The 17,301-nt window shown below is 55.4% G+C and overlaps 6 protein-coding genes across 6 annotated transcripts; 5 read left to right on the forward strand and 1 right to left on the reverse strand.

The window, feature by feature from the left end:
* Window positions 1-611: 611 nt before the first annotated feature.
* EI97DRAFT_435249 (uncharacterized protein) lies at window positions 612-1,225 on the forward strand. The gene is made up of 2 exons (XM_033798815.1): window positions 612-685; window positions 743-1,225. The coding sequence occupies exon 2, from the start codon at window positions 807-809 to the stop codon at window positions 1,005-1,007; it is 201 nt and encodes a 66-aa protein (XP_033651957.1). The 5' UTR covers window positions 612-685; window positions 743-806; the 3' UTR covers window positions 1,008-1,225.
* A 783-nt stretch (window positions 1,226-2,008) lies between these two features.
* Window positions 2,009-4,195, forward strand: EI97DRAFT_451732 (acid protease; the record flags this gene model as incomplete). Its single annotated transcript, XM_033800363.1, has 2 exons — window positions 2,009-2,690; window positions 2,748-4,195. 2 exons carry the CDS (start codon window positions 2,009-2,011, stop codon window positions 4,193-4,195), a joined length of 2,130 nt encoding a protein of 709 aa, XP_033651958.1.
* A 1,049-nt stretch (window positions 4,196-5,244) lies between these two features.
* On the forward strand, window positions 5,245-7,038 carry EI97DRAFT_460271 (SLT2-like MAP kinase protein; the record flags this gene model as incomplete). Its single annotated transcript, XM_033801100.1, has 8 exons — window positions 5,245-5,285; window positions 5,423-5,481; window positions 5,545-5,575; window positions 5,632-5,753; window positions 5,804-5,814; window positions 5,868-5,934; window positions 5,982-6,296; window positions 6,404-7,038. 8 exons carry the CDS (start codon window positions 5,245-5,247, stop codon window positions 7,036-7,038), a joined length of 1,281 nt encoding a protein of 426 aa, XP_033651959.1.
* Window positions 7,039-8,035: 997 nt separating this feature from the next.
* Window positions 8,036-8,897, forward strand: EI97DRAFT_435256 (uncharacterized protein). Its single transcript, XM_033798816.1, has 3 exons — window positions 8,036-8,172; window positions 8,350-8,488; window positions 8,666-8,897. The coding sequence occupies exons 1-3, from the start codon at window positions 8,064-8,066 to the stop codon at window positions 8,775-8,777; spliced, it is 360 nt and encodes a 119-aa protein (XP_033651960.1). The 5' UTR covers window positions 8,036-8,063; the 3' UTR covers window positions 8,778-8,897.
* Window positions 8,898-10,105: 1,208 nt separating this feature from the next.
* EI97DRAFT_402449 (DUF221-domain-containing protein) lies at window positions 10,106-13,492 on the forward strand. Its single transcript, XM_033796487.1, has 7 exons — window positions 10,106-10,196; window positions 10,255-10,436; window positions 10,489-10,681; window positions 10,728-10,827; window positions 10,876-11,610; window positions 11,660-11,824; window positions 11,873-13,492. The coding sequence occupies exons 1-7, from the start codon at window positions 10,176-10,178 to the stop codon at window positions 13,084-13,086; spliced, it is 2,610 nt and encodes an 869-aa protein (XP_033651961.1). The 5' UTR covers window positions 10,106-10,175; the 3' UTR covers window positions 13,087-13,492.
* Window positions 13,493-13,891: 399 nt separating this feature from the next.
* EI97DRAFT_460274 (uncharacterized protein) lies at window positions 13,892-16,820 on the reverse strand (the record flags this gene model as incomplete). The annotated part of the gene is made up of 2 exons (XM_033801101.1): window positions 13,892-16,535; window positions 16,585-16,820. The coding sequence occupies 2 exons, from the start codon at window positions 16,818-16,820 to the stop codon at window positions 13,892-13,894; spliced, it is 2,880 nt and encodes a 959-aa protein (XP_033651962.1).
* Between the last annotated feature and the right edge of the window lie 481 nt (window positions 16,821-17,301).

Raw genomic sequence — 17,301 nt, forward strand, 5'->3', positions numbered from 1 at the left:
GGCCATGGAATCTGGCGGACGATGCGGGCGTGCCCAAGACCAAAAACCAGGCGCCGATCAGCAGCAGATTGCGCAGATTGCACAGAGACATGCCTCCGCAGAGAGCAGCAGCGCTCGCAGACGACTTTCGGCATCGGCACGGGCGCAGGGAAACGGCAGAGGGAGCAACAGCGGAGGGCAGCAGGCTGTTGTGCTGGAGAGTGCCAAAGGGGGAGCATAGCAATTTACGGAAATCCAGCGTCGCTCTGGGCCGGACAACGCGCTCAGACAGGAGGAGCGGAAGACCCGCGATCAGAGCCGTCGCGGCTGGCTAGCGTGCAGATGGACAGGGAGATGGCAGGGAGAGGCGCAGGGTCAGTGGGGGAGGAGTCCATGGGTGGTGACAGTGGTGTCACGGGGATTTCTGGGGTGTCGCAGGTCGCCGATTTGAAGCTGATATGATATATTGACCCTCGACCCGTGTGAGACACAGCTGCAAACAGCCGGACGGCAGGCAGGTTCTGACGGCAGCAAGGAGCGCGCTTCTTCTTATTACTTGTATTACTCGAGCGTGCTATCCCGCACTTAGCGAGGGTCAATGAGCTCGCTGTGCAAGATGATGCCCCAGTGAGGGAACATTCACAACCGTCAGAGTGAAGGCATCAGAGGGAACAAAAGCACAGGCACATGGAGGACACAGAGAACGGCTAGTCCTGTTGAAAAGTCCGACAGCGACCAGGGACGCCACGTTGATGAGATGCAGGTTCGGCTGCGGCATCAGCATAATTGACAATTTGTGCCTCAGGGCCGGGGAGGCGTGGCAGATCATGGCTCCACGGATCCTCACGGATCGCTCCCACGGCGGCTTCGATGCAGGCTGGGCGGGGTTCGTCTGCGGACTCTGGGCTGCCATGGCATGCGAATGGGTTGCAAAATGGGTTGAACACGACGGAATCGACGAGTCACAGACGAGAACGAAGATGCGCAGGCTGCGCGGGTCCCGGAGCGGCGACGTTCGTCACTTGTGAGGCGGAGAATTGGAGAACTCCCTGTGGCGCTTGCTTTGCTGAGGTGGATGCGGGGAGGGAGGAGATGATGGGCCGTGAGCGAAGTAGCAGAGTATCACGCAGCTGGCGGCGAACGACTGGCCCGTCGTCTGGGTGAAACGGGGAGTGGGCGTTCATATAGAGGACGGGAAAAGTCCCGGCTGAAATGCGAAGATGAGGGCGAGGCTTCTCTACACAGGACACGGCGGGCACGGAGGGTACGCGGCCGTCTTTCACTGCTCAGAGGGTGAGCGGACACTGAGGGGCCCCCCAGACCACTACCATCATTGGCCCATGGCTCTTCTGAGCAGTGAGCGGACGCCTTTCCATATGTGCATACGGTGAGGTCTTCCCCGCTGTGACCTCCTTTCTGCCGTGGGAGATCACTGATGATGAGACTCTATACCGAGTACTGCTGTGCGATCAGGCGGACGGCGACACAGCTTACGCTCTACTGGAATTCCTCCTACGCAGAGTGGCATCCGCGCCTCTCTGCGATCGCGGAAAGAGGACATGATTGCACCTTTACTTTTCTCTTCCTTATTGTAAAAGGCGACGCTCAGTTGCAGGGTTTCGGAAGGGTGGTCGCATATTAACGCTTGGCCCGTGCTGGGCAATCTGGGTCAACTGGTTGAGGTTCTTGCCAGCTCCAGAAGCCTGAGGAGAGGAGACGAGATCGCGGCTGCCGACCGACCACCCGCCCGCACGCCCACACCCACACGCCCACACCTCCCTCACCCTCACCCCCATTCTCATTCTTCCATCCACTCTGTCCATCTCGTCCTCACCGTCTTGCATCCACACGACTCTCCTCCTCTCACCATTCCGCTGCCCGCCCACTCCTCTCCACCAGACGATGCCCTCGGTGCGCCCTCGCCATCGCTGCTCCTTCACTCTGTGATGCCACTGCCGCCTCTGCCGTGCTGGCTTTGGCTCTGTGGCTCTCTGGCGCCTCCCGCTTAGTAACCCGACCCGCCACGAATATGGGACTCCGAGTCGCCCTCACAACCACCGCCTGCGCTCTCGCCGCACTGCTACCCCCAGTGCTGCCCCAAGTCCTCGAACCGCGTGCCGACACCACCCCCTCACCGTTGCCTGCGCCCCTCTCCATCGACCCTGCCCAGAATTGGGACGGCATCGATGGCAGCTGGAACACCTTCCCAATCCGCGTGGGCACCCCCGATCAACCACTCCGCGTCTTAGTGTCGACTGCCTCGCAACAGACATGGGTCGTCTTCGAGAAGGGCTGTTGGTACGACGAGCCAGATGCCGCCGACCCCACCGGCGAAAGGGAAATCAAGGTCTTGGACAGAGGCTGTCAGGAGAGGCGTGGCCGAACCTTCAACATGAGCACCTCGTCGACCTGGGACGAAATTGGATTCTACCAGCTATGGCTTGAGAAAAATCTGGGCATCCTGGGCAATGGGAAGTACGGCTACGAAAAGGTTGGACTGGGCTACACTCCCGACAATGGCCCCACGCTCGACAACACCACCGTCGGAGCCCTCATCACGGACGTCTTCTGGCTTGGCCATTTCGGACTCAACCCCAAGCCTACCAACTTCACCTCTTTCGTCGACCCGTCCCCGAGCTATATGACGCTACTATTCCAGAAGCACATGATACCCAGTGTAGCTTGGGGTTATACTGCTGGTGCCCAGTATCGTATGTGCAGCCCTCTGTGTTTGTCAATGAATCACATACTAACATTTCCGCTCGCAGACCATAATTCTGTACTCGGCAGCTTGACGCTCGGGGGCTATGATGCTTCGCGCCTCATTCCCAACGATCTCACTTTTGGCTTCGCTCCGGACAACGAACGGGACATTGTCGTAGGCGTCGTCGGCATTCATGCGAACGGTAAGACGAAGAAGAATGTCGATCTCCTCGCCCGGGACCAGTTCACCATGTACATCGACTCGACCGTTGCCGAGCTGTATCTACCAAAGGAGGTATGCGCGGCGTTTGAGAGGGAGTTTGGCCTCAAGTATGACAACGCTACCGACCTGTACCTCGTTGACGACGCACTTCACGAATCACTGCTCGCCGAGAACCCCACCATTGTGTTCAGCCTCGGTCAGAAGTTCTCCACCAATGCCACCGTCGATATCGAGCTGCCATACGCAGCCTTTGATCATACGGCAAAGTGGCCTTACAGGAACTTGACAGAGGACCATCGCTACTTTCCCATCCGACGTGCAGAGAGGGAGAATCAGTTCGTGCTCGGGAGGACGTTTCTTCAGGAGGCCTATTTGGTCGTAGACTGGGAGCGGCAGAACTTTTCTGTTTCCCAGTGCAACTGGACCTATGGCGTACCGAAGCAGATTGTCCCCATCCTTTCCCCTGTCTATACTGGCGAGGACATCCCAGGACATGCGCCTAAGCACGGTACCGCATCGTTACCCCTGAGCACAGGAGCCATAATTGGAATCGCCATCGGCGGAGGGTTTACATTCGCCATGTTGGGCTTCGCCCTGGGATGGTTCTTCTGGCGGCGACGACAAAGGAGAAGGCACGAGGAGGTCAAGGCGCGCTACGCGGCCCAGGACTTCGGAAAGGATGAGAAGGATGACTGTTTGGAGAAGCATGAAGAAACGCCAACGTCGCCCAGCGAAGAGGGCACCAATGTCTTCCCCAAGGCGGAACTGCCTGCAGATCCGTCGAGCGGGCTGGGTGCCGACTGCAAAGACAGAGAGGGAGCCTCGCCCGTGAGTCCTGGCGGCTTGCCAAGCCCTGTCGTGGAGGTGGAGAACACGGAGCGCCAGATCTTTGAGATGGAAGGGGATATCCCTACCCGACAGGAGGCTGACGGCCGCCTACTGTCGGAGAAGGAATCGATGATCGTGCGCGAGAGGAAATACAACGGCGTGGATCCGTACGGGCCGCCGCCGATATCCCCCAGCTCAACCGAGACGCCTCGACGACCTGCACCCGTGTCGCCATCCGAGGTGACATTGGTCAGTAGGAGACCGGATCTATCACCAGTGACTCCTCGCACTCCTCGCACTCCTCGCGATGGGGCTTCCCTCGAAGCGAACGACACCTTCTTCCAGCCGCCTACCAGCCGCACGCCGCGAGATGGTCGGTTCCTCGAAGCAGAGGACACACTGCTCTCTCCCATTTCTCCTCTGGACGAGACGCCGAGGCGGCGGTTCTCTTACGAGTCATGACGAGGCCAGAAACCTGCTCTGGCTTCGATCTTTTCACTGGCATTTTCCGGGCATTCCAGCGTTCTAGCATCCACATCATTTGGCGTTTATGGCGGGATTATGATACCTCAGAACTTTTCATTTATCTGCATACTTGATAGGGGTTCGGGAGCGTGCTTCTGGGACCGTTGAGCGGAAAAATAGATAACTGCTGGGGTATTCGGACATGGGGAGTTCCTTTCTAAGGACGGGACCCGCGTTAGGCTCCCAGCCGTGGAGATGGGCTGGCATACCATACACTTGTCTTTTAACGACATCATCTCCTTGCTGATATTTTCGACTCGGGCGTCTACAGGCCCAAGAGGCTTATTACACAGTACATAGCAATTAGTGGAGATTGACCAAATCGGATCCTATCTCACAAACTCCAAATAATGAGCGCAACTCTACTTTTACTGTGTATCCCGACCGAGAGCCGCTTGGGGGCCTAAACGGCCGTTAGTCCATACTGTGCGGAGTACTGTGTCGGTAGGGCTGCCCTGGTGGAGCCGTGTGGCGCGTTCAGCCCCAAGACATCTGCTCAGCCTGGCGGTGCACGCATTCCTTTTTGATGGATGCCCCTCGTTGGCACCAACAACCAACCCACCAGCTCTCATTATTTATCAACGGTCGCTAGCTGCTCTGCCGCAAAACCCAACACCCGCTCTCTGCCCGCCTGCGTGTATCGTCGCCCTCGTTCCTCCTTTCGCCTGTTGCCCCTTGTCGTGCTCCGTGAAGGGCTCACCAAGGGATCGACCGCGGCCTGTTTTGACAGCCGCCCGCAAGCGCCTCGTCATCATTCACACCACATCCTCGCTCACTCCCCCGGGCGCCTAGTCGAGACCCTTAAACGGCCTCCTGCCCCTAGCCTTGTTATCCCTCTCTTTGTTCTGACAACTGTCACTTTCCGCTCTCTTAAAAATCGTTCCTGAGAAGGAATCTGTCTGGCTTCCCCTGATCTCTAGTACCCCTCACCAGCCAGCAGCCTCCACCCCGCATCAGCCTGCACCGCCGCATTACTCGCCGCAACCATGTCTAATCTTCCTGATCGCAAGGTAATTGGAGCTGAACCGTCCGTCTTTCGAGCTTCTACTAACTCATTTCGCAGTAAGCATCTTCTTCTAGCGTAACCAACACTCAAGCGGCTACCGTTGTGTACTTTCCCAGCTACTTGCTCTCCCGGACACGCGCTGACGCCTCCCATCACAGAGTGTTCAAAGTGTTCAATCAGGACTTCATTGTCGACCCAAGATACAACGTCACAAAGGGTATGGACACGGCCTACGTCTTCACGGCTACGCGCAGGTGCTGACGTTGTACCTTCCCCGCAGAACTCGGTCAGGGTGCTTATGGCATTGTCTGGTATGGCCTCGCTACCTCCTTCGTCCTCGAAGCCCAAACTCACCCGCATCGTACAGTGCCGCGACAAACACTCAGACTGGCGAGGGTGTCGCCATCAAGAAAGTCACAAATGTCTTCAGCAAGAAAATCCTGGCCAAGCGTGCCCTGCGTGAAATCAAGCTGCTGCAACATTTTAGGGGTGAGTCCGTTCCCGGTTCGCTGTTCTGAGAACTGGCTGACACCGTCTAGGGCATCGCAACGTATGGCAAAACTCGGACCGCTGCCTTCGATCCGCTGACACCCGCGCTTATAGATAACATGCCTCTACGACATGGACATTCCTCGACCAGACAACTTCAACGAGTGTTACCTCTACGAGGGTGCGGCTACCTTCTCTGGGTCATAGGACGACACTAACTGGGGACAGAGCTCATGGAGTGCGATTTGGCTGCCATCATCCGATCCGGCCAGCCCCTCACCGACGCCCACTTCCAGTCCTTCATCTACCAGATCCTTTGCGGTCTCAAGTACATCCACTCGGCAAACGTGCTGCACAGAGATTTGAAACCCGGCAATCTCCTTGTGAACGCCGACTGTGAGCTCAAGATTTGCGATTTTGGACTCGCCAGGGGCTTCTCCATGGATCCTGAGGAGAATGCGGGGTATATGACCGAGTACGTGGCAACACGATGGTACAGAGCCCCGGAAATCATGTTGAGTTTCCAGAGCTACACCAAAGCTAGTATGTCCTTTTCCCATTCCGATTTCTCTCGCATCACCTGCGTTACCGGGTGCATGGTCGACTGCCGTCTGTACGCTTCCGTGTTCGTATCCACTAACACTCCCCAGTCGACGTCTGGTCGGTAGGCTGCATCCTCGCCGAACTGCTCGGCGGCAAGCCCTTCTTCAAAGGCCGCGACTACGTTGACCAACTCAACCAAATCCTGCACTACCTCGGCACTCCCAACGAGGAGACCCTCTCCCGCATCGGCTCCCCGCGTGCCCAAGACTACGTCCGCAACCTGCCCTACATGCAGAAGATCCCCTTCGCATCCCTCTTCCGGAACGCGAACCCGGACGCCCTGGACCTGCTAGACAGAATGCTCGCCTTCGACCCCTCGAGCCGCATCTCGGTCGAAGAGGCCCTCGAGCACAGGTACCTGCACATCTGGCACGACGCGTCGGACGAGCCATCATGCCCCACGACCTTTGACTTCCACTTTGAAGTCGTTGAGGATATTGGCGAGATGAAGCAGATGATTCTCGCAGAGGTGAATCGCTTCAGGCAACTGGTGAGGATGCAACCGGGACAGCAGCAGCATGGGCAGGGCCAGCCGCAGGTGCAGGCCCAGGTGCCCATCCCAGAGGGGTTCGATAGGAGTGGGTACGAGGACCCGAGACCGCATGAAGCCGGGGCGCAGTGGCAGGGTAACGAGCTGGAGAGGGATCTGCAGGGCTTGGATGCGAGAGGGATGAGGGCTTAGATGGGGGCGTGTGAGTGTTGGGTATACTTCGGGACGCATTTTGTTCAGCAGCTTGAGCGATCTTGGTTGGAAACAAGCCATGCTGTGGAGAGTTTGGATGAAGGATAGCCGTCTTGGATATATGGCTGAGCTCAAGTTGGTTCCATTCGTCGACGATCTTGGACATACCCTCGATACAGTATGCTGGTTCTACAAGAAAGCGATGATAAGACTAGGTACGGGCGGATTTCTGGAAATCTATTCCTTTTCTTCTTCTTCATCATATACCACCGACGTAAAAACCAAAAAATCTCACGCATAGCCGTCGGATCAATTGAAGAATGAGGAGCGGTCATTGGAGTGGAACGGGTAGGAGCCTGACAAGTATGAGGTTATCTATCCACTCTTTCTCTTCCCTTATCTCCAGCTCTTTCTTTTGGTCGATTCGATCAGTGCGATGAATGAGTCTAACTCTGGACTTGGGCAAGAGATGCTGCAAGAGTTCATATGTGCGGCTAAGTTTTGACTTTGAGAGATTGGCAAAGGAAAACCGCACTACCATGAAGAGCTAATAGGCTCGGAGGTAGTCACATATTGTTGATCCTGCTAGACGGAATCAGAATACCTACGTATGAAAGCTGCAAACCTCCCGCAGAAATGTGAAAACACGTGGCACGTGACCTCCCTTCTTCTCCGACCTGGGTCTCCTTCACACCTCTCTGTTCGGGTCACAATTACTTGATAAACGCAACTCGAAGCTCTCATCAAAAGTTTCTTCACTTTAACAGCTCCTGTGGGCCGGTCTCCCTCCGTGGGGTATCCGAGGGGTGGATCCTGACGTCAAGCACCCCCTTCTTTCATCATAGCTGTGTCAACACCTCCTCAGAAGAAAATATAAAATACCTACCGGCCAGATTCTTTCCGCCCTCCTGAAATACCTTGCTTACCGCGAAATTGCTCTGATAGCGTACCTTGCATCTCCATCCTCTTTTCGTGAAATACCATCAAATCTCGAGCAGTCGTCCAGGAGCAACCGAGCAGCTACAATGTCCGCAGAGTACAAGAACACCGACCCCATTAAGCTCGCGAAGCAGGCGGAGAGAGACTTGAATTCTCAGCAGGCCAAGGGTGAGCAGAGGGGCATGAGCGATTCCAGTACGTGCTTTTCCTCTTGTCTGTCCTGTGCTTCTTCTCTTCCCGTTTCCTGCTCTCCCTTACCTCCTCTCCCTTACCTCTTTCCCGAATAAAATCAAGTCATCTCCCACTTCCAATTCCGTTCTTTTCTCCACATCAGATTGGGAATGATCCGCTGATACCTATATGCAATAATAGCAACCGAATCCGGTGTCGACGCCTCTGCAACGCGCAAATTCCCCGGTGCGGACGTGACGTACGGCTCTGCTGCGAGCGGCACAGGGGATAATCGCGAGATCCCTGAGTCGGAGGGCGGAGGTGTGGATGCGCGAGGACGGTATGTGGGATCCTTCCTACATTGATTCTGTTTTGAAGGTTCTCATTCTGAGGGGGTTGGAGATGCTGAGAAGTATGATGCATCAATGTTGGGACGGAACAGGAGGGCCGGAAGAACCTCGGGAAGAAAGGAAATAAGAGGATTGAGATGAGCCTAGGCTAACGTATCGTTCTGTAGACCGTACAAAGCGGGCGACTTCGAGGGGCTTGGGGGACCAGAGGACAAGGTCAAGGCGTACGCGGCACAGCAGCCTGGTGATGATGATGTGCGGAGCAATGTTAAGAGATAAGGAGGGGTTTGGAGGAGCAGCAACCCTGGTGTGAAGAGAGAGTTGAACGGTATTATGTTCAGGGGAAGCGTAAAATGGAGTTGAGACAGTGAAAGGATGATAATGAAGAAATGACAACCATTTTCGATGAAGACACGATCAGGATGATACTGCGTCTTACGTCACAGTAGAAAAAAGAGTGTCTGGTGCGATTCAACCAAACTGCAACAGAAAACACCTCTCAAATACTGTAGGTGTGACTCGATTGTTGATGTTGACGTTGGCGGAGGACTACACCTGTGGCTGAGCAATGCGGCTGAGCCATCTGGGGGCCTCTCAGCGAGCACGATTCAAGTCCAACGAAGTCTCTGGAGGTCGATATTTCGTTGGAGATCTCGTTTAATCTCCGAGTCGTTAGCGTGACAAACAAACAAACAGAGTCCAAATAAAACCGAGGAGAAAGCTACGAAGATTGGTTGATGGAAGGCGCTGTTCCATCCGAAGGGTGTGCCACGGTGCAGCAGATGCAGGCGTCTTTGTGCAAGACTGGAGCGGTGTTTGTGACACGCTTCGAGTCCTGCTGTGCGCCATGATTGAACCGGTTTCGAGGTGCACACACACGCCCCCGGATTCTCGCCGTGTCAAGAAGCGCAAAGACGGCCATGTTTATCGAAAGAAGGTCCATGAGAATGGCGGACGGCGAGGTCGGCAGTGATCCGCAGTGAATCTGCCCGGACAGGAAATGTGCCAATAGTGCATCTCAGTGCATCTCATCATCTCAGATCTGGAGGACAACAGCAGAGACTGATGAGCGCCAGGGAGGACGATGGGCTGGGACTCCTGGGACAGGGCGCCTTTAAATATTGTATCACGACCCGGCCTGTGTGACGGAGCATTTTCAAGGCACACGTCCTGTTGCTGTGAGCTGTGTCGAGTTGTAGAGTCGCAGTTTTTGGTCGCCGCGGCTCGAGGCTCGTCTGTCTCTCCTGTGCGCCCTGAGCCCTCTCCGATCCACGTCGAGAATGGGCGTCAAAGGGTCCGCTCGTGAGGCGTTCTGGCGTGCCACTCTAGGTCGCAAACGTGTTGGGCTGAGGAAAAGGGAGTCTTGTGGAGCTGAGCTGGCGTCTACCAAGACCCAGTTACAGGAGTCGCCAGCCAAGCCAGGCGAAGAAGCTAGCTGTTTCTGTATTAGCATACACCCTGATTCGCTTTCGAGTGACCTCATATCGCCCAAGCTTCATCGCGCGCCCCATGCCAGCTCCTTATTATTTTGGCTGTGCGCGCATCTCTTGTTGTGACCTCTTTTCCCCTCCAGCTCTCCTGCTCCTCTGTAGACTTACTTTGCTTCATCTTTTCCTTGTCCCGGCAGCGCTCCTCGAGTAGCCGCAAACCGGAGTTGCCCGCCTGGGTTTGCCCACCATGGATCTCCTATTTAGAAGAGTACGGCATAGCAATTGGGTCGGGGGAAAACAAAGAAGTGCTGATATCTGTACTGCAGGCCGAGGGCGAACCAGGCTCCAACAGAGACACGGCCGGATCCAATTCTGCATCGTCGCTCGTGTCGACTCTCATCCCCAATCTTATCATCGCTGCCATTTTCATCACCCTGTTTATGATATTCCGCCCCCGCTTCAAGCGACTCTACGCCCCGAGAACTTATATCGACAGCTTGGGCGACTAGTGTGTATCCCTCCGGACCTGAACAATAATGAACATGCTGATATCCGTGCAGTCGAAGGACGCCTCCTCCCAGCAGTGGCTTCCTCGGATGGATCAAAGACTTTCGCCGCATCGACGACAAGTGGATCCTCGACCACTCTTCCATTGACGGCTATCTTTTCGTCCGATATTTCAAGCTTATTGTCATTATCAGTATTCTTGGAGCCCTCATTACCTGGCCGATCCTCTTTCCAGTGAATGCAACTGTACGACTAAGCTTCCTTTGTTCTGTACGGATACTAACTTGGCCAGGGCGGCGCCGGAAACCAACAACTCGATATCCTCTCCATGAGCAATGTGTCTAACCCGATACGCTACTATGCTCATGCCCTAGTGTCCTGTGTCTTCTTAGGTATGTATTGACATGCGACTCAATATCAACTTTGCTGAACTAGAGCAGGCCTGGTCATGATTATCATTGCACGGGAGTCTTTCTATACAGTCAATCTTCGTCAGGCATACAGGCGCTCGCCATGGGGAGCCAGCCGTCTCTCTTCCCGGACCATCTTGTTTACCAGTGTCCCTACTAAGATTAAGGTTGCCGAACTGTTCCAGCTGTTCCCAGGAGTGACGCATGCATGGGTGGCTTCGGACTGCAAAGACTTGGAAAAGCTGGTCGAGGACAGGGACGACACCGCGCTGAAGCTGGAAGCCGCTGAGATTCGGCTTTCACATGACGCCAACAACAACCGCCTTAGGGCTGCCAAAGGAAAGAAGCACTATGCGGGACCCGAAGAGGACGGGACCAAGTGGCTGAACCCCAAAGACCGACCGACCCACAGGCTCAAGTTTTTGATAGGAAAGAAGGTCGACACCATCGAGTACGGACGGCAGCACCTTGCGGAACTGATTCCCAAGATTACCGAGGAGCAGGATAAGCATTGGCAGGGAGAGCATAAGCTTGTTGGTGCCGTATTCATGGAATTCGCTACCCAGAAGGCTGCCCAGGACGCGTGGCAATTGATGCAACAGCGGAAGACCAGGCCAAACAAGCAGATGGTCGCTCGCCAGCTTGGAGTTCTCCCCCAAGAGGTCGTCTGGAACAATCTCAGAATCGGTGTTGCCGAGCATTGGGTCCGGTGGTTGATCGCCACGGCTGCCATTACTGTTTTGATTGTGTTCTTTGCCGTTCCTGGTATGCCACAAACATCTACTTATACGTCGTTAGCTCTAACGCATTACAGTCGCCTTCGTCGGTGTGGTTTCCCAGGTCAACTACCTCGCTTCGCGCTTCTCGTGGCTCGAATGGATCCTTGACATCCCTGCGGTCATTCTCGGTGTTGTCACAGGTCTCCTTCCCGTTGTCATGCTGGCCGTCCTCATGGCACTCGTCCCAATCTTCTGCAGACGTAAGTATAGTGCTATTCCATTACGGGCACTAAGCTAACCACATGCAGTCCTGGCTAAGCTGGCCGGATGGGTTACTCTGTCCCAAGTCGAGTTGCAGACCCAGTCTTGGTACTTTGCCTTCCAGGTCATCCAGGTCTTCCTGATCACCACCTTTGCTGGTGCTGTGACCACCGTCATTAACCAAATCCTCGATAATCCCGGCTCTGCCATCACTCTGCTCTCGGAGAACCTTCCCAAGGCATCCAACTTTTACATCAACTACTTCATTCTCTTTGGTCTTTCGGCTTTCGCGGGCAGCCTCCTCAACATTGGCGGCTTCGTCACCGTGGTTCTCCTTGGCCGCATTCTCCCTGGCAAGACCCCTCGCAAGATCTTCCAGAAACTCACAAAGCTCTCCGCACCAATGTGGGGTTCCGAGTTCCCGAAATGGGTGAACTTGGGCGTCATCGCTCTCAGCTATTCGTGCATCGCCCCTCTAATCCTTGGTTTCAGCACCGTCGGTCTCTACTTGATCTACCTCGGCTTCCGCTACAATTTCCTGTACACGTACGAAGTTAACATCGATACTCGGGGTGCCGCCTACCAACGTGCCCTCCAACAACTCACCACAGGCGTCTACATCTCCGAGCTGTGCCTCATCGGCCTCTTCGCCATCGCCATTGCCGACTCCCGCGCCGCCATCGGACCCCTTGTCATTGAAGTCGTCCTCCTCGCCGCCACCATCCTCTTCCACCTCACTCTGCGCCAGGCTCTGAAACACCACGAAGCCCGCGTCGCCTATTCCGACCCCGTACCTACCCCCCAAGACGGAACTGTCGAGGACGGCCCCGTCGATGGCGCAGGCATGCCCGCCGAGAAGCCCGCCCCAACCCAGCTAGCACCTGCCGTCGGACCCCCCCGCCCCTCACGCCTCCCAGCCTTCCTGCAGCGCATCATCAACCCCGAAATCAACTCCGTCTCCAACCTCTCCCTCTCGCTCGAGGGCTTCTACCACAAGCCGCAGGATCCCTTGCCCGTGGACATTGCCAAGCGCGCCTATTTCCACCCCGCCATCACGAGCACGACGCCCACGCTTTGGATCGTGAGGGATGAGATGGGGATTTCGGAACGGGAGTGCAGGGATACGAAAGCAGCGGTGCCCGGGCTGGAGATTACGGACGAGGGAGCTGAGTTTAACGAGAAGAATAAGGTGGTTTGGAGTGGGGTCGAGACGGGCAAGGCGAGGGAGGCGCCGGTTTGGGAGGAGGATGTTACGTATTAGGAGTGTGTTCTTGGGAAGGGGAGCGAGGAAGAGGGAGGAATGGGAGGGGATGGAAAGGAGAAGAAGGTGAAGGGAGAGCAGAAGCAGGAGGATCCAGATGCCATTACCCTGGTTCCGCAGGATCCGAGGTCGTGAGCATTTGACCTTGCTCTTCCAACTCCTGCAAGGTACCCTGGCGGTAATAGGCTTGATGGGTTCTGAGCGATGAGTTTCTCAGTGAACAGGCCATTGATTGATTGATTCCCCCATTAGTAATTAATACATGCATAGCGATCATAGTGCTAGCGATGAGTTATTGTTTCTTCTGTCATGCGGGATTGGGGATTGGGAATTGAAGGCAGTAGGAGGGGAGATATACCACAGTACGAATTATTGTAATGAGCAGTACATAATACGGTTTCAACTTGGAGCGTTTGATATGCGTGATGTTAGTTTTACAGTGGATTGTCCAATTGACGACCTGCGAAAGCAAACTGATTTGAGTGTGAGGAGGGGAGTAAGAGGGCACCGTCAATTCTGAAAAAAATGGACACAAGCATCGAGTAGAGGACGCTGAGACGAGACAGGAAGACCGATAGAAATACTAACAGATAAAGTCGTGGTATCATTGATATGAGAGGGAAATTGAAGCCGACGGAGACCTCGCGTCAGCACTACGATAAAGATAAGAATCCCGAATACGAAGTAGAACCCCCTCCCCTTGAAGGTTTTTGAATAGTATACAACCCCCTCCATCCCCGTCCCATCATTCTCATCACTTCATCTCTCATACCCCGTCATCATCTATATCGTCGTAACATCATATTCAGTATCCTCCTCCCCCATACCTCCTCCTCGTCGTGCCCCTCGCCCTCCCCCCACTCGCGGGGCCGATATCGATACTCTGTAGCTCAAGACTCAGAGCCGCTAGGTCCCCTTCGACGGGCGGTCCGTCCTCCAGCGGGATCTTGGCTGGTATAGGCGGTGCAGCGGCGACTGAGTGTCTAACGTTAGCGCTGTGCCGGGGACCGCTGCCGTAGCCATTGGTATTCGGCATGTGTATATCTGATTGGGAAGATGAGGCCATGTAGGAAGATGCTGGTCTCGGGCTTCGTTTCTGCAGTCTATTACGTCCTGCGGAGCCGGGAGAGGTGGATTCGGTCCCATGCAGCACCATCGCTGAGCTGGTATTCATGGACGATGAAGTACCTCCGACACTGTCTCCAAAGCGATGTCTGGATGGCACGAGTGCGGAGCTGTTAGACGGGCTCCCGTTTCCACCATCCGCATGGATACTGTCCACAGCATTACGAATCCTTTCCCTTTCCAGTCTGTCACGGCGGTACTCCTTTTCTCTTTGTCTCGCGGCGTCGAGGTCACGCGCACCGCTCAGCACGGGCCTTTCTCTTACCGGACGTTCCTTTATCGTCCCCTTTGGTTCGGGTTCCGGTGCCCAGCTATCGAGGGGAAGGTGGTCGGACGCATCGATGACGCGACCGCTGAAAGTGACAATTTGGCCTTTCTCATTGACTTCGACCGCTCCACTGCGGTCTGCACCGTTTCCAATGTTATTGGAACTCGACTGTGTCTTCTTGCTGGCGACGCTTGGGTTGTAGACGTCGAAACTGTCGGGGTCGAAGGGTACGCCGGAGAGTCGGCGTTCGCCCGAATCCGCGGAAGGTGGAGGCCGAGGCGACACAGACTTGCGCGTTGGCATACTTCGGAGGTTGGTACGGGAGGTCCGGTAGTTCGGGCTCTGGCTTTCATGAGGACTCACAGCTCGGGGTTTGACGAGGGGCAGATGGTCCTGTACTGGAGAGGTGTGGCGTGGTTCTTCAGGAGCAGCATGGGGATAATAGTCTGGCGCATCTGCCATTGGTAGCGGTTGATGAGAAAGCGGAGGGTGTTGTGGAGGAGTTTCGTATTGAGGGGGGTGCGCATAATTGGGCTCTGACTGCTGTCGTAAGCGTTGCGGGGTTCCGTAGGATGGTGCTGCTTGATAGACATCAGGCTCATATGCGACAAGACCATTCTCTTCACGAGAAGCATCGTAGCCAGGTACTAAGCTTGATGGCAGCATAGTCACCTCACCCCTCAATGGCGACGGGACCATGACATCTCGAGATACCGGACGACTAGCAGATTGGGGATGTGTGTATCGTCGTTCTGCAGAAGGCGGAGTGCCATAATATTGCTGGTTTGAGGAGTCGTAGCCGCCATTTTGAGGTTCTTCACGGTACCTGTTTATGTTGAGAGGAGAGGGTGCATCGCTGTGATAGGTGGGGGGTCGGTCATGGTGAGGCTGCGTGACTGTGTGCGCATTGCTCCTATGCACTGGGGGAGGCGGCGGAACCTCGTCGTCGTCTTCCACGGTTGGTTGCATCCCAGCTGGAGAGCGGGAGTATGCCATGGAGGGGTCAAATCCGTTCGGAGGATCATAACTGTTAGGCGCATAGTAAGGATCTCGTCCTGGGCTTTGTCCAAATCCGGCATCGTGACTGCGACTTGTCCTCAAGGGCTCCACATGGATCGGCGCATCCTGGTACGGGATTTGGGAATAAGAATGCGCAGCTGGTTGGGGGCTGTGGTGATTGTTAGGATACCCATCCGTATGCTGCGTCGGAACTGCTGGAGCTGAATAGGAATGGGGCATCACTTCGTGCTCTGGTAGGCGACCTTGAGACGACCTGTAGTTATCCTGTAGCACAGCGCGATGCGACTGCTCCCTTTGCTGTGGGGCTGGGTCAGTCTGCGTTTCGTATGGCTTGGGTGCAGCATATGATACGTCGTAACCAGATCGGTCATACTGTGGAGTATTATGACTCGACTGGTGTGATGGGTTGGGTGATGCATCATATGGATCCGGCACTGGTTGTGGCGTCCGTTGGTGATGCTGAGGAGTGTGGGGGCCCGGTACTGGAGCCCCATTGAGAGAAGAGCCGTCCTGCAGTGGTCTCCGGGAAGGCTGAATTTCAGTCTGGTGACTTCGGTGCTGAGCTGCCGGAGTATGCTCGTTTGTCCTGTGCTGCTGTGGAGGAGTCTGATATGCGCGCGGACCAGACTGCGCTCCTTGGAGTCCACGATGTTCTGGAGTGCCGCCAGGAGAGGGCGCCGCACCTGCAGGCCCAGCGGGAAGCGGTCTTCTTTTCACAGGAGTGCTGTCGCGCGGTCCTCCAACCGCAGGGCTCCCGTTCTCCGGACGTGCGGTTTCCCTCCTCTTCTCCACAACTTTCTCCGCCTTCGGTCGCGTATCGTAGTATGTGAGCTCAATCCGAATCTCTCCGGCATATTTCCCCTTGCAATTCAATCCATGCCAGCCATCGCTCTGTCCTCCGCCAGGTAGCAATACGTTCTCGAGGCTGACCCAAGTTTCTCCGATCAGTTCGGTCTTCTTGTCGTCGTTGAATACCGAGACCTTCAGACTCTGGTAATCGGGCGAGTCATGCACGGTGAAACGTAGCTCCTGGTCCCTGTACAGAGTTAGTGATTGTTGCCTTCCCTCTCATGCAGTGTGCTCACCATCGCGGTGTTTGGCCTCCCCGCTTGTCCGTGGTCGTCTTCTTTGCTTCTTTTCCGAGTCTTGCAGCGCAGTAGGGGTCTTGTTTTCCCATGCTTCGTCGGTTGGGCAGGTTCTTCGCTCTGTCCATGATCACGACCAGCGTGCCAATATTGGGCCCATCCACCGTCATGTCCGAGAAGATTCCAGCCGTATGCATCTTCCCAAAAGACCCTATCGAGGCCGCCTTCGTAGCCATGTTGGACTGCTATAGCGTTTTTGGAGAGCTTCAATCTGCAGGAAGTGTTTCTCCCAGCGGGGTGGGACGTTGTGAAGTGGAATTGATAGAGCGCATACGCAGCGATCGTTTGGAGCGAACGGGAAGAATGAAAACGCTGAAACTCAAACTGCGGGCAAGTCTAAAGAGCGGCTGTCGGCACCTGCTGCAAGTGATGCTGGTGGGTCAATCTGCGTCGTCGGCCCTCAAGTGTCTTGAGGTTGACGCAGCTTGGTGGCTGGGACGACCAGCCACACTGAGATCTCACGCCAGCCAATCAGCGCGGCGCATCGTTTCAAGCTGACGCCTCAACTTCTGCTATTGTCTCCACCAGAGTGCGCCTTACAAGAAACCGCCGCATTGCGCCGGGAAGATGCATGTATGTGGATCATCGCATGATGGCTCGCAGTTTGTTTGGGTTTCCTCCAACCATTGGAGGCTGGGAACGAGACGGAACGCGCGG

Source organism: Westerdykella ornata, assembly GCF_010094085.1.
Source record: "Westerdykella ornata strain CBS 379.55 unplaced genomic scaffold EI97scaffold_20, whole genome shotgun sequence".
NCBI classification, from domain to species: Eukaryota; Fungi; Ascomycota; class Dothideomycetes; order Pleosporales; family Sporormiaceae; genus Westerdykella; species Westerdykella ornata.

What these genes read in the sequence shown, in the direction of transcription:
- EI97DRAFT_435249 (XM_033798815.1), top strand. Translation starts at nt 807, where the DNA reads ATGGCTCCACGGATCCTCACGGATCGCTCCCACGGCGGCTTCGATGCA.
- EI97DRAFT_435256 (XM_033798816.1), top strand. Translation starts at nt 8,064, where the DNA reads ATGTCCGCAGAGTACAAGAACACCGACCCCATTAAGCTCGCGAAGCAG. An exon ending in GAGGGGCATGAGCGATTCCA is followed by an intron (nt 8,173 to 8,349) that starts GTACGTGCTTTT and finishes ATGCAATAATAG; the next exon opens with CAACCGAATCCGGTGTCGAC. An exon ending in GGTGTGGATGCGCGAGGACG is followed by an intron (nt 8,489 to 8,665) that starts GTATGTGGGATC and finishes ATCGTTCTGTAG; the next exon opens with ACCGTACAAAGCGGGCGACT.
- EI97DRAFT_402449 (XM_033796487.1), top strand. Translation starts at nt 10,176, where the DNA reads ATGGATCTCCTATTTAGAAGA. An exon ending in TGGATCTCCTATTTAGAAGA is followed by an intron (nt 10,197 to 10,254) that starts GTACGGCATAGC and finishes TCTGTACTGCAG; the next exon opens with GCCGAGGGCGAACCAGGCTC. An exon ending in CGTCCCAATCTTCTGCAGAC is followed by an intron (nt 11,825 to 11,872) that starts GTAAGTATAGTG and finishes AACCACATGCAG; the next exon opens with TCCTGGCTAAGCTGGCCGGA.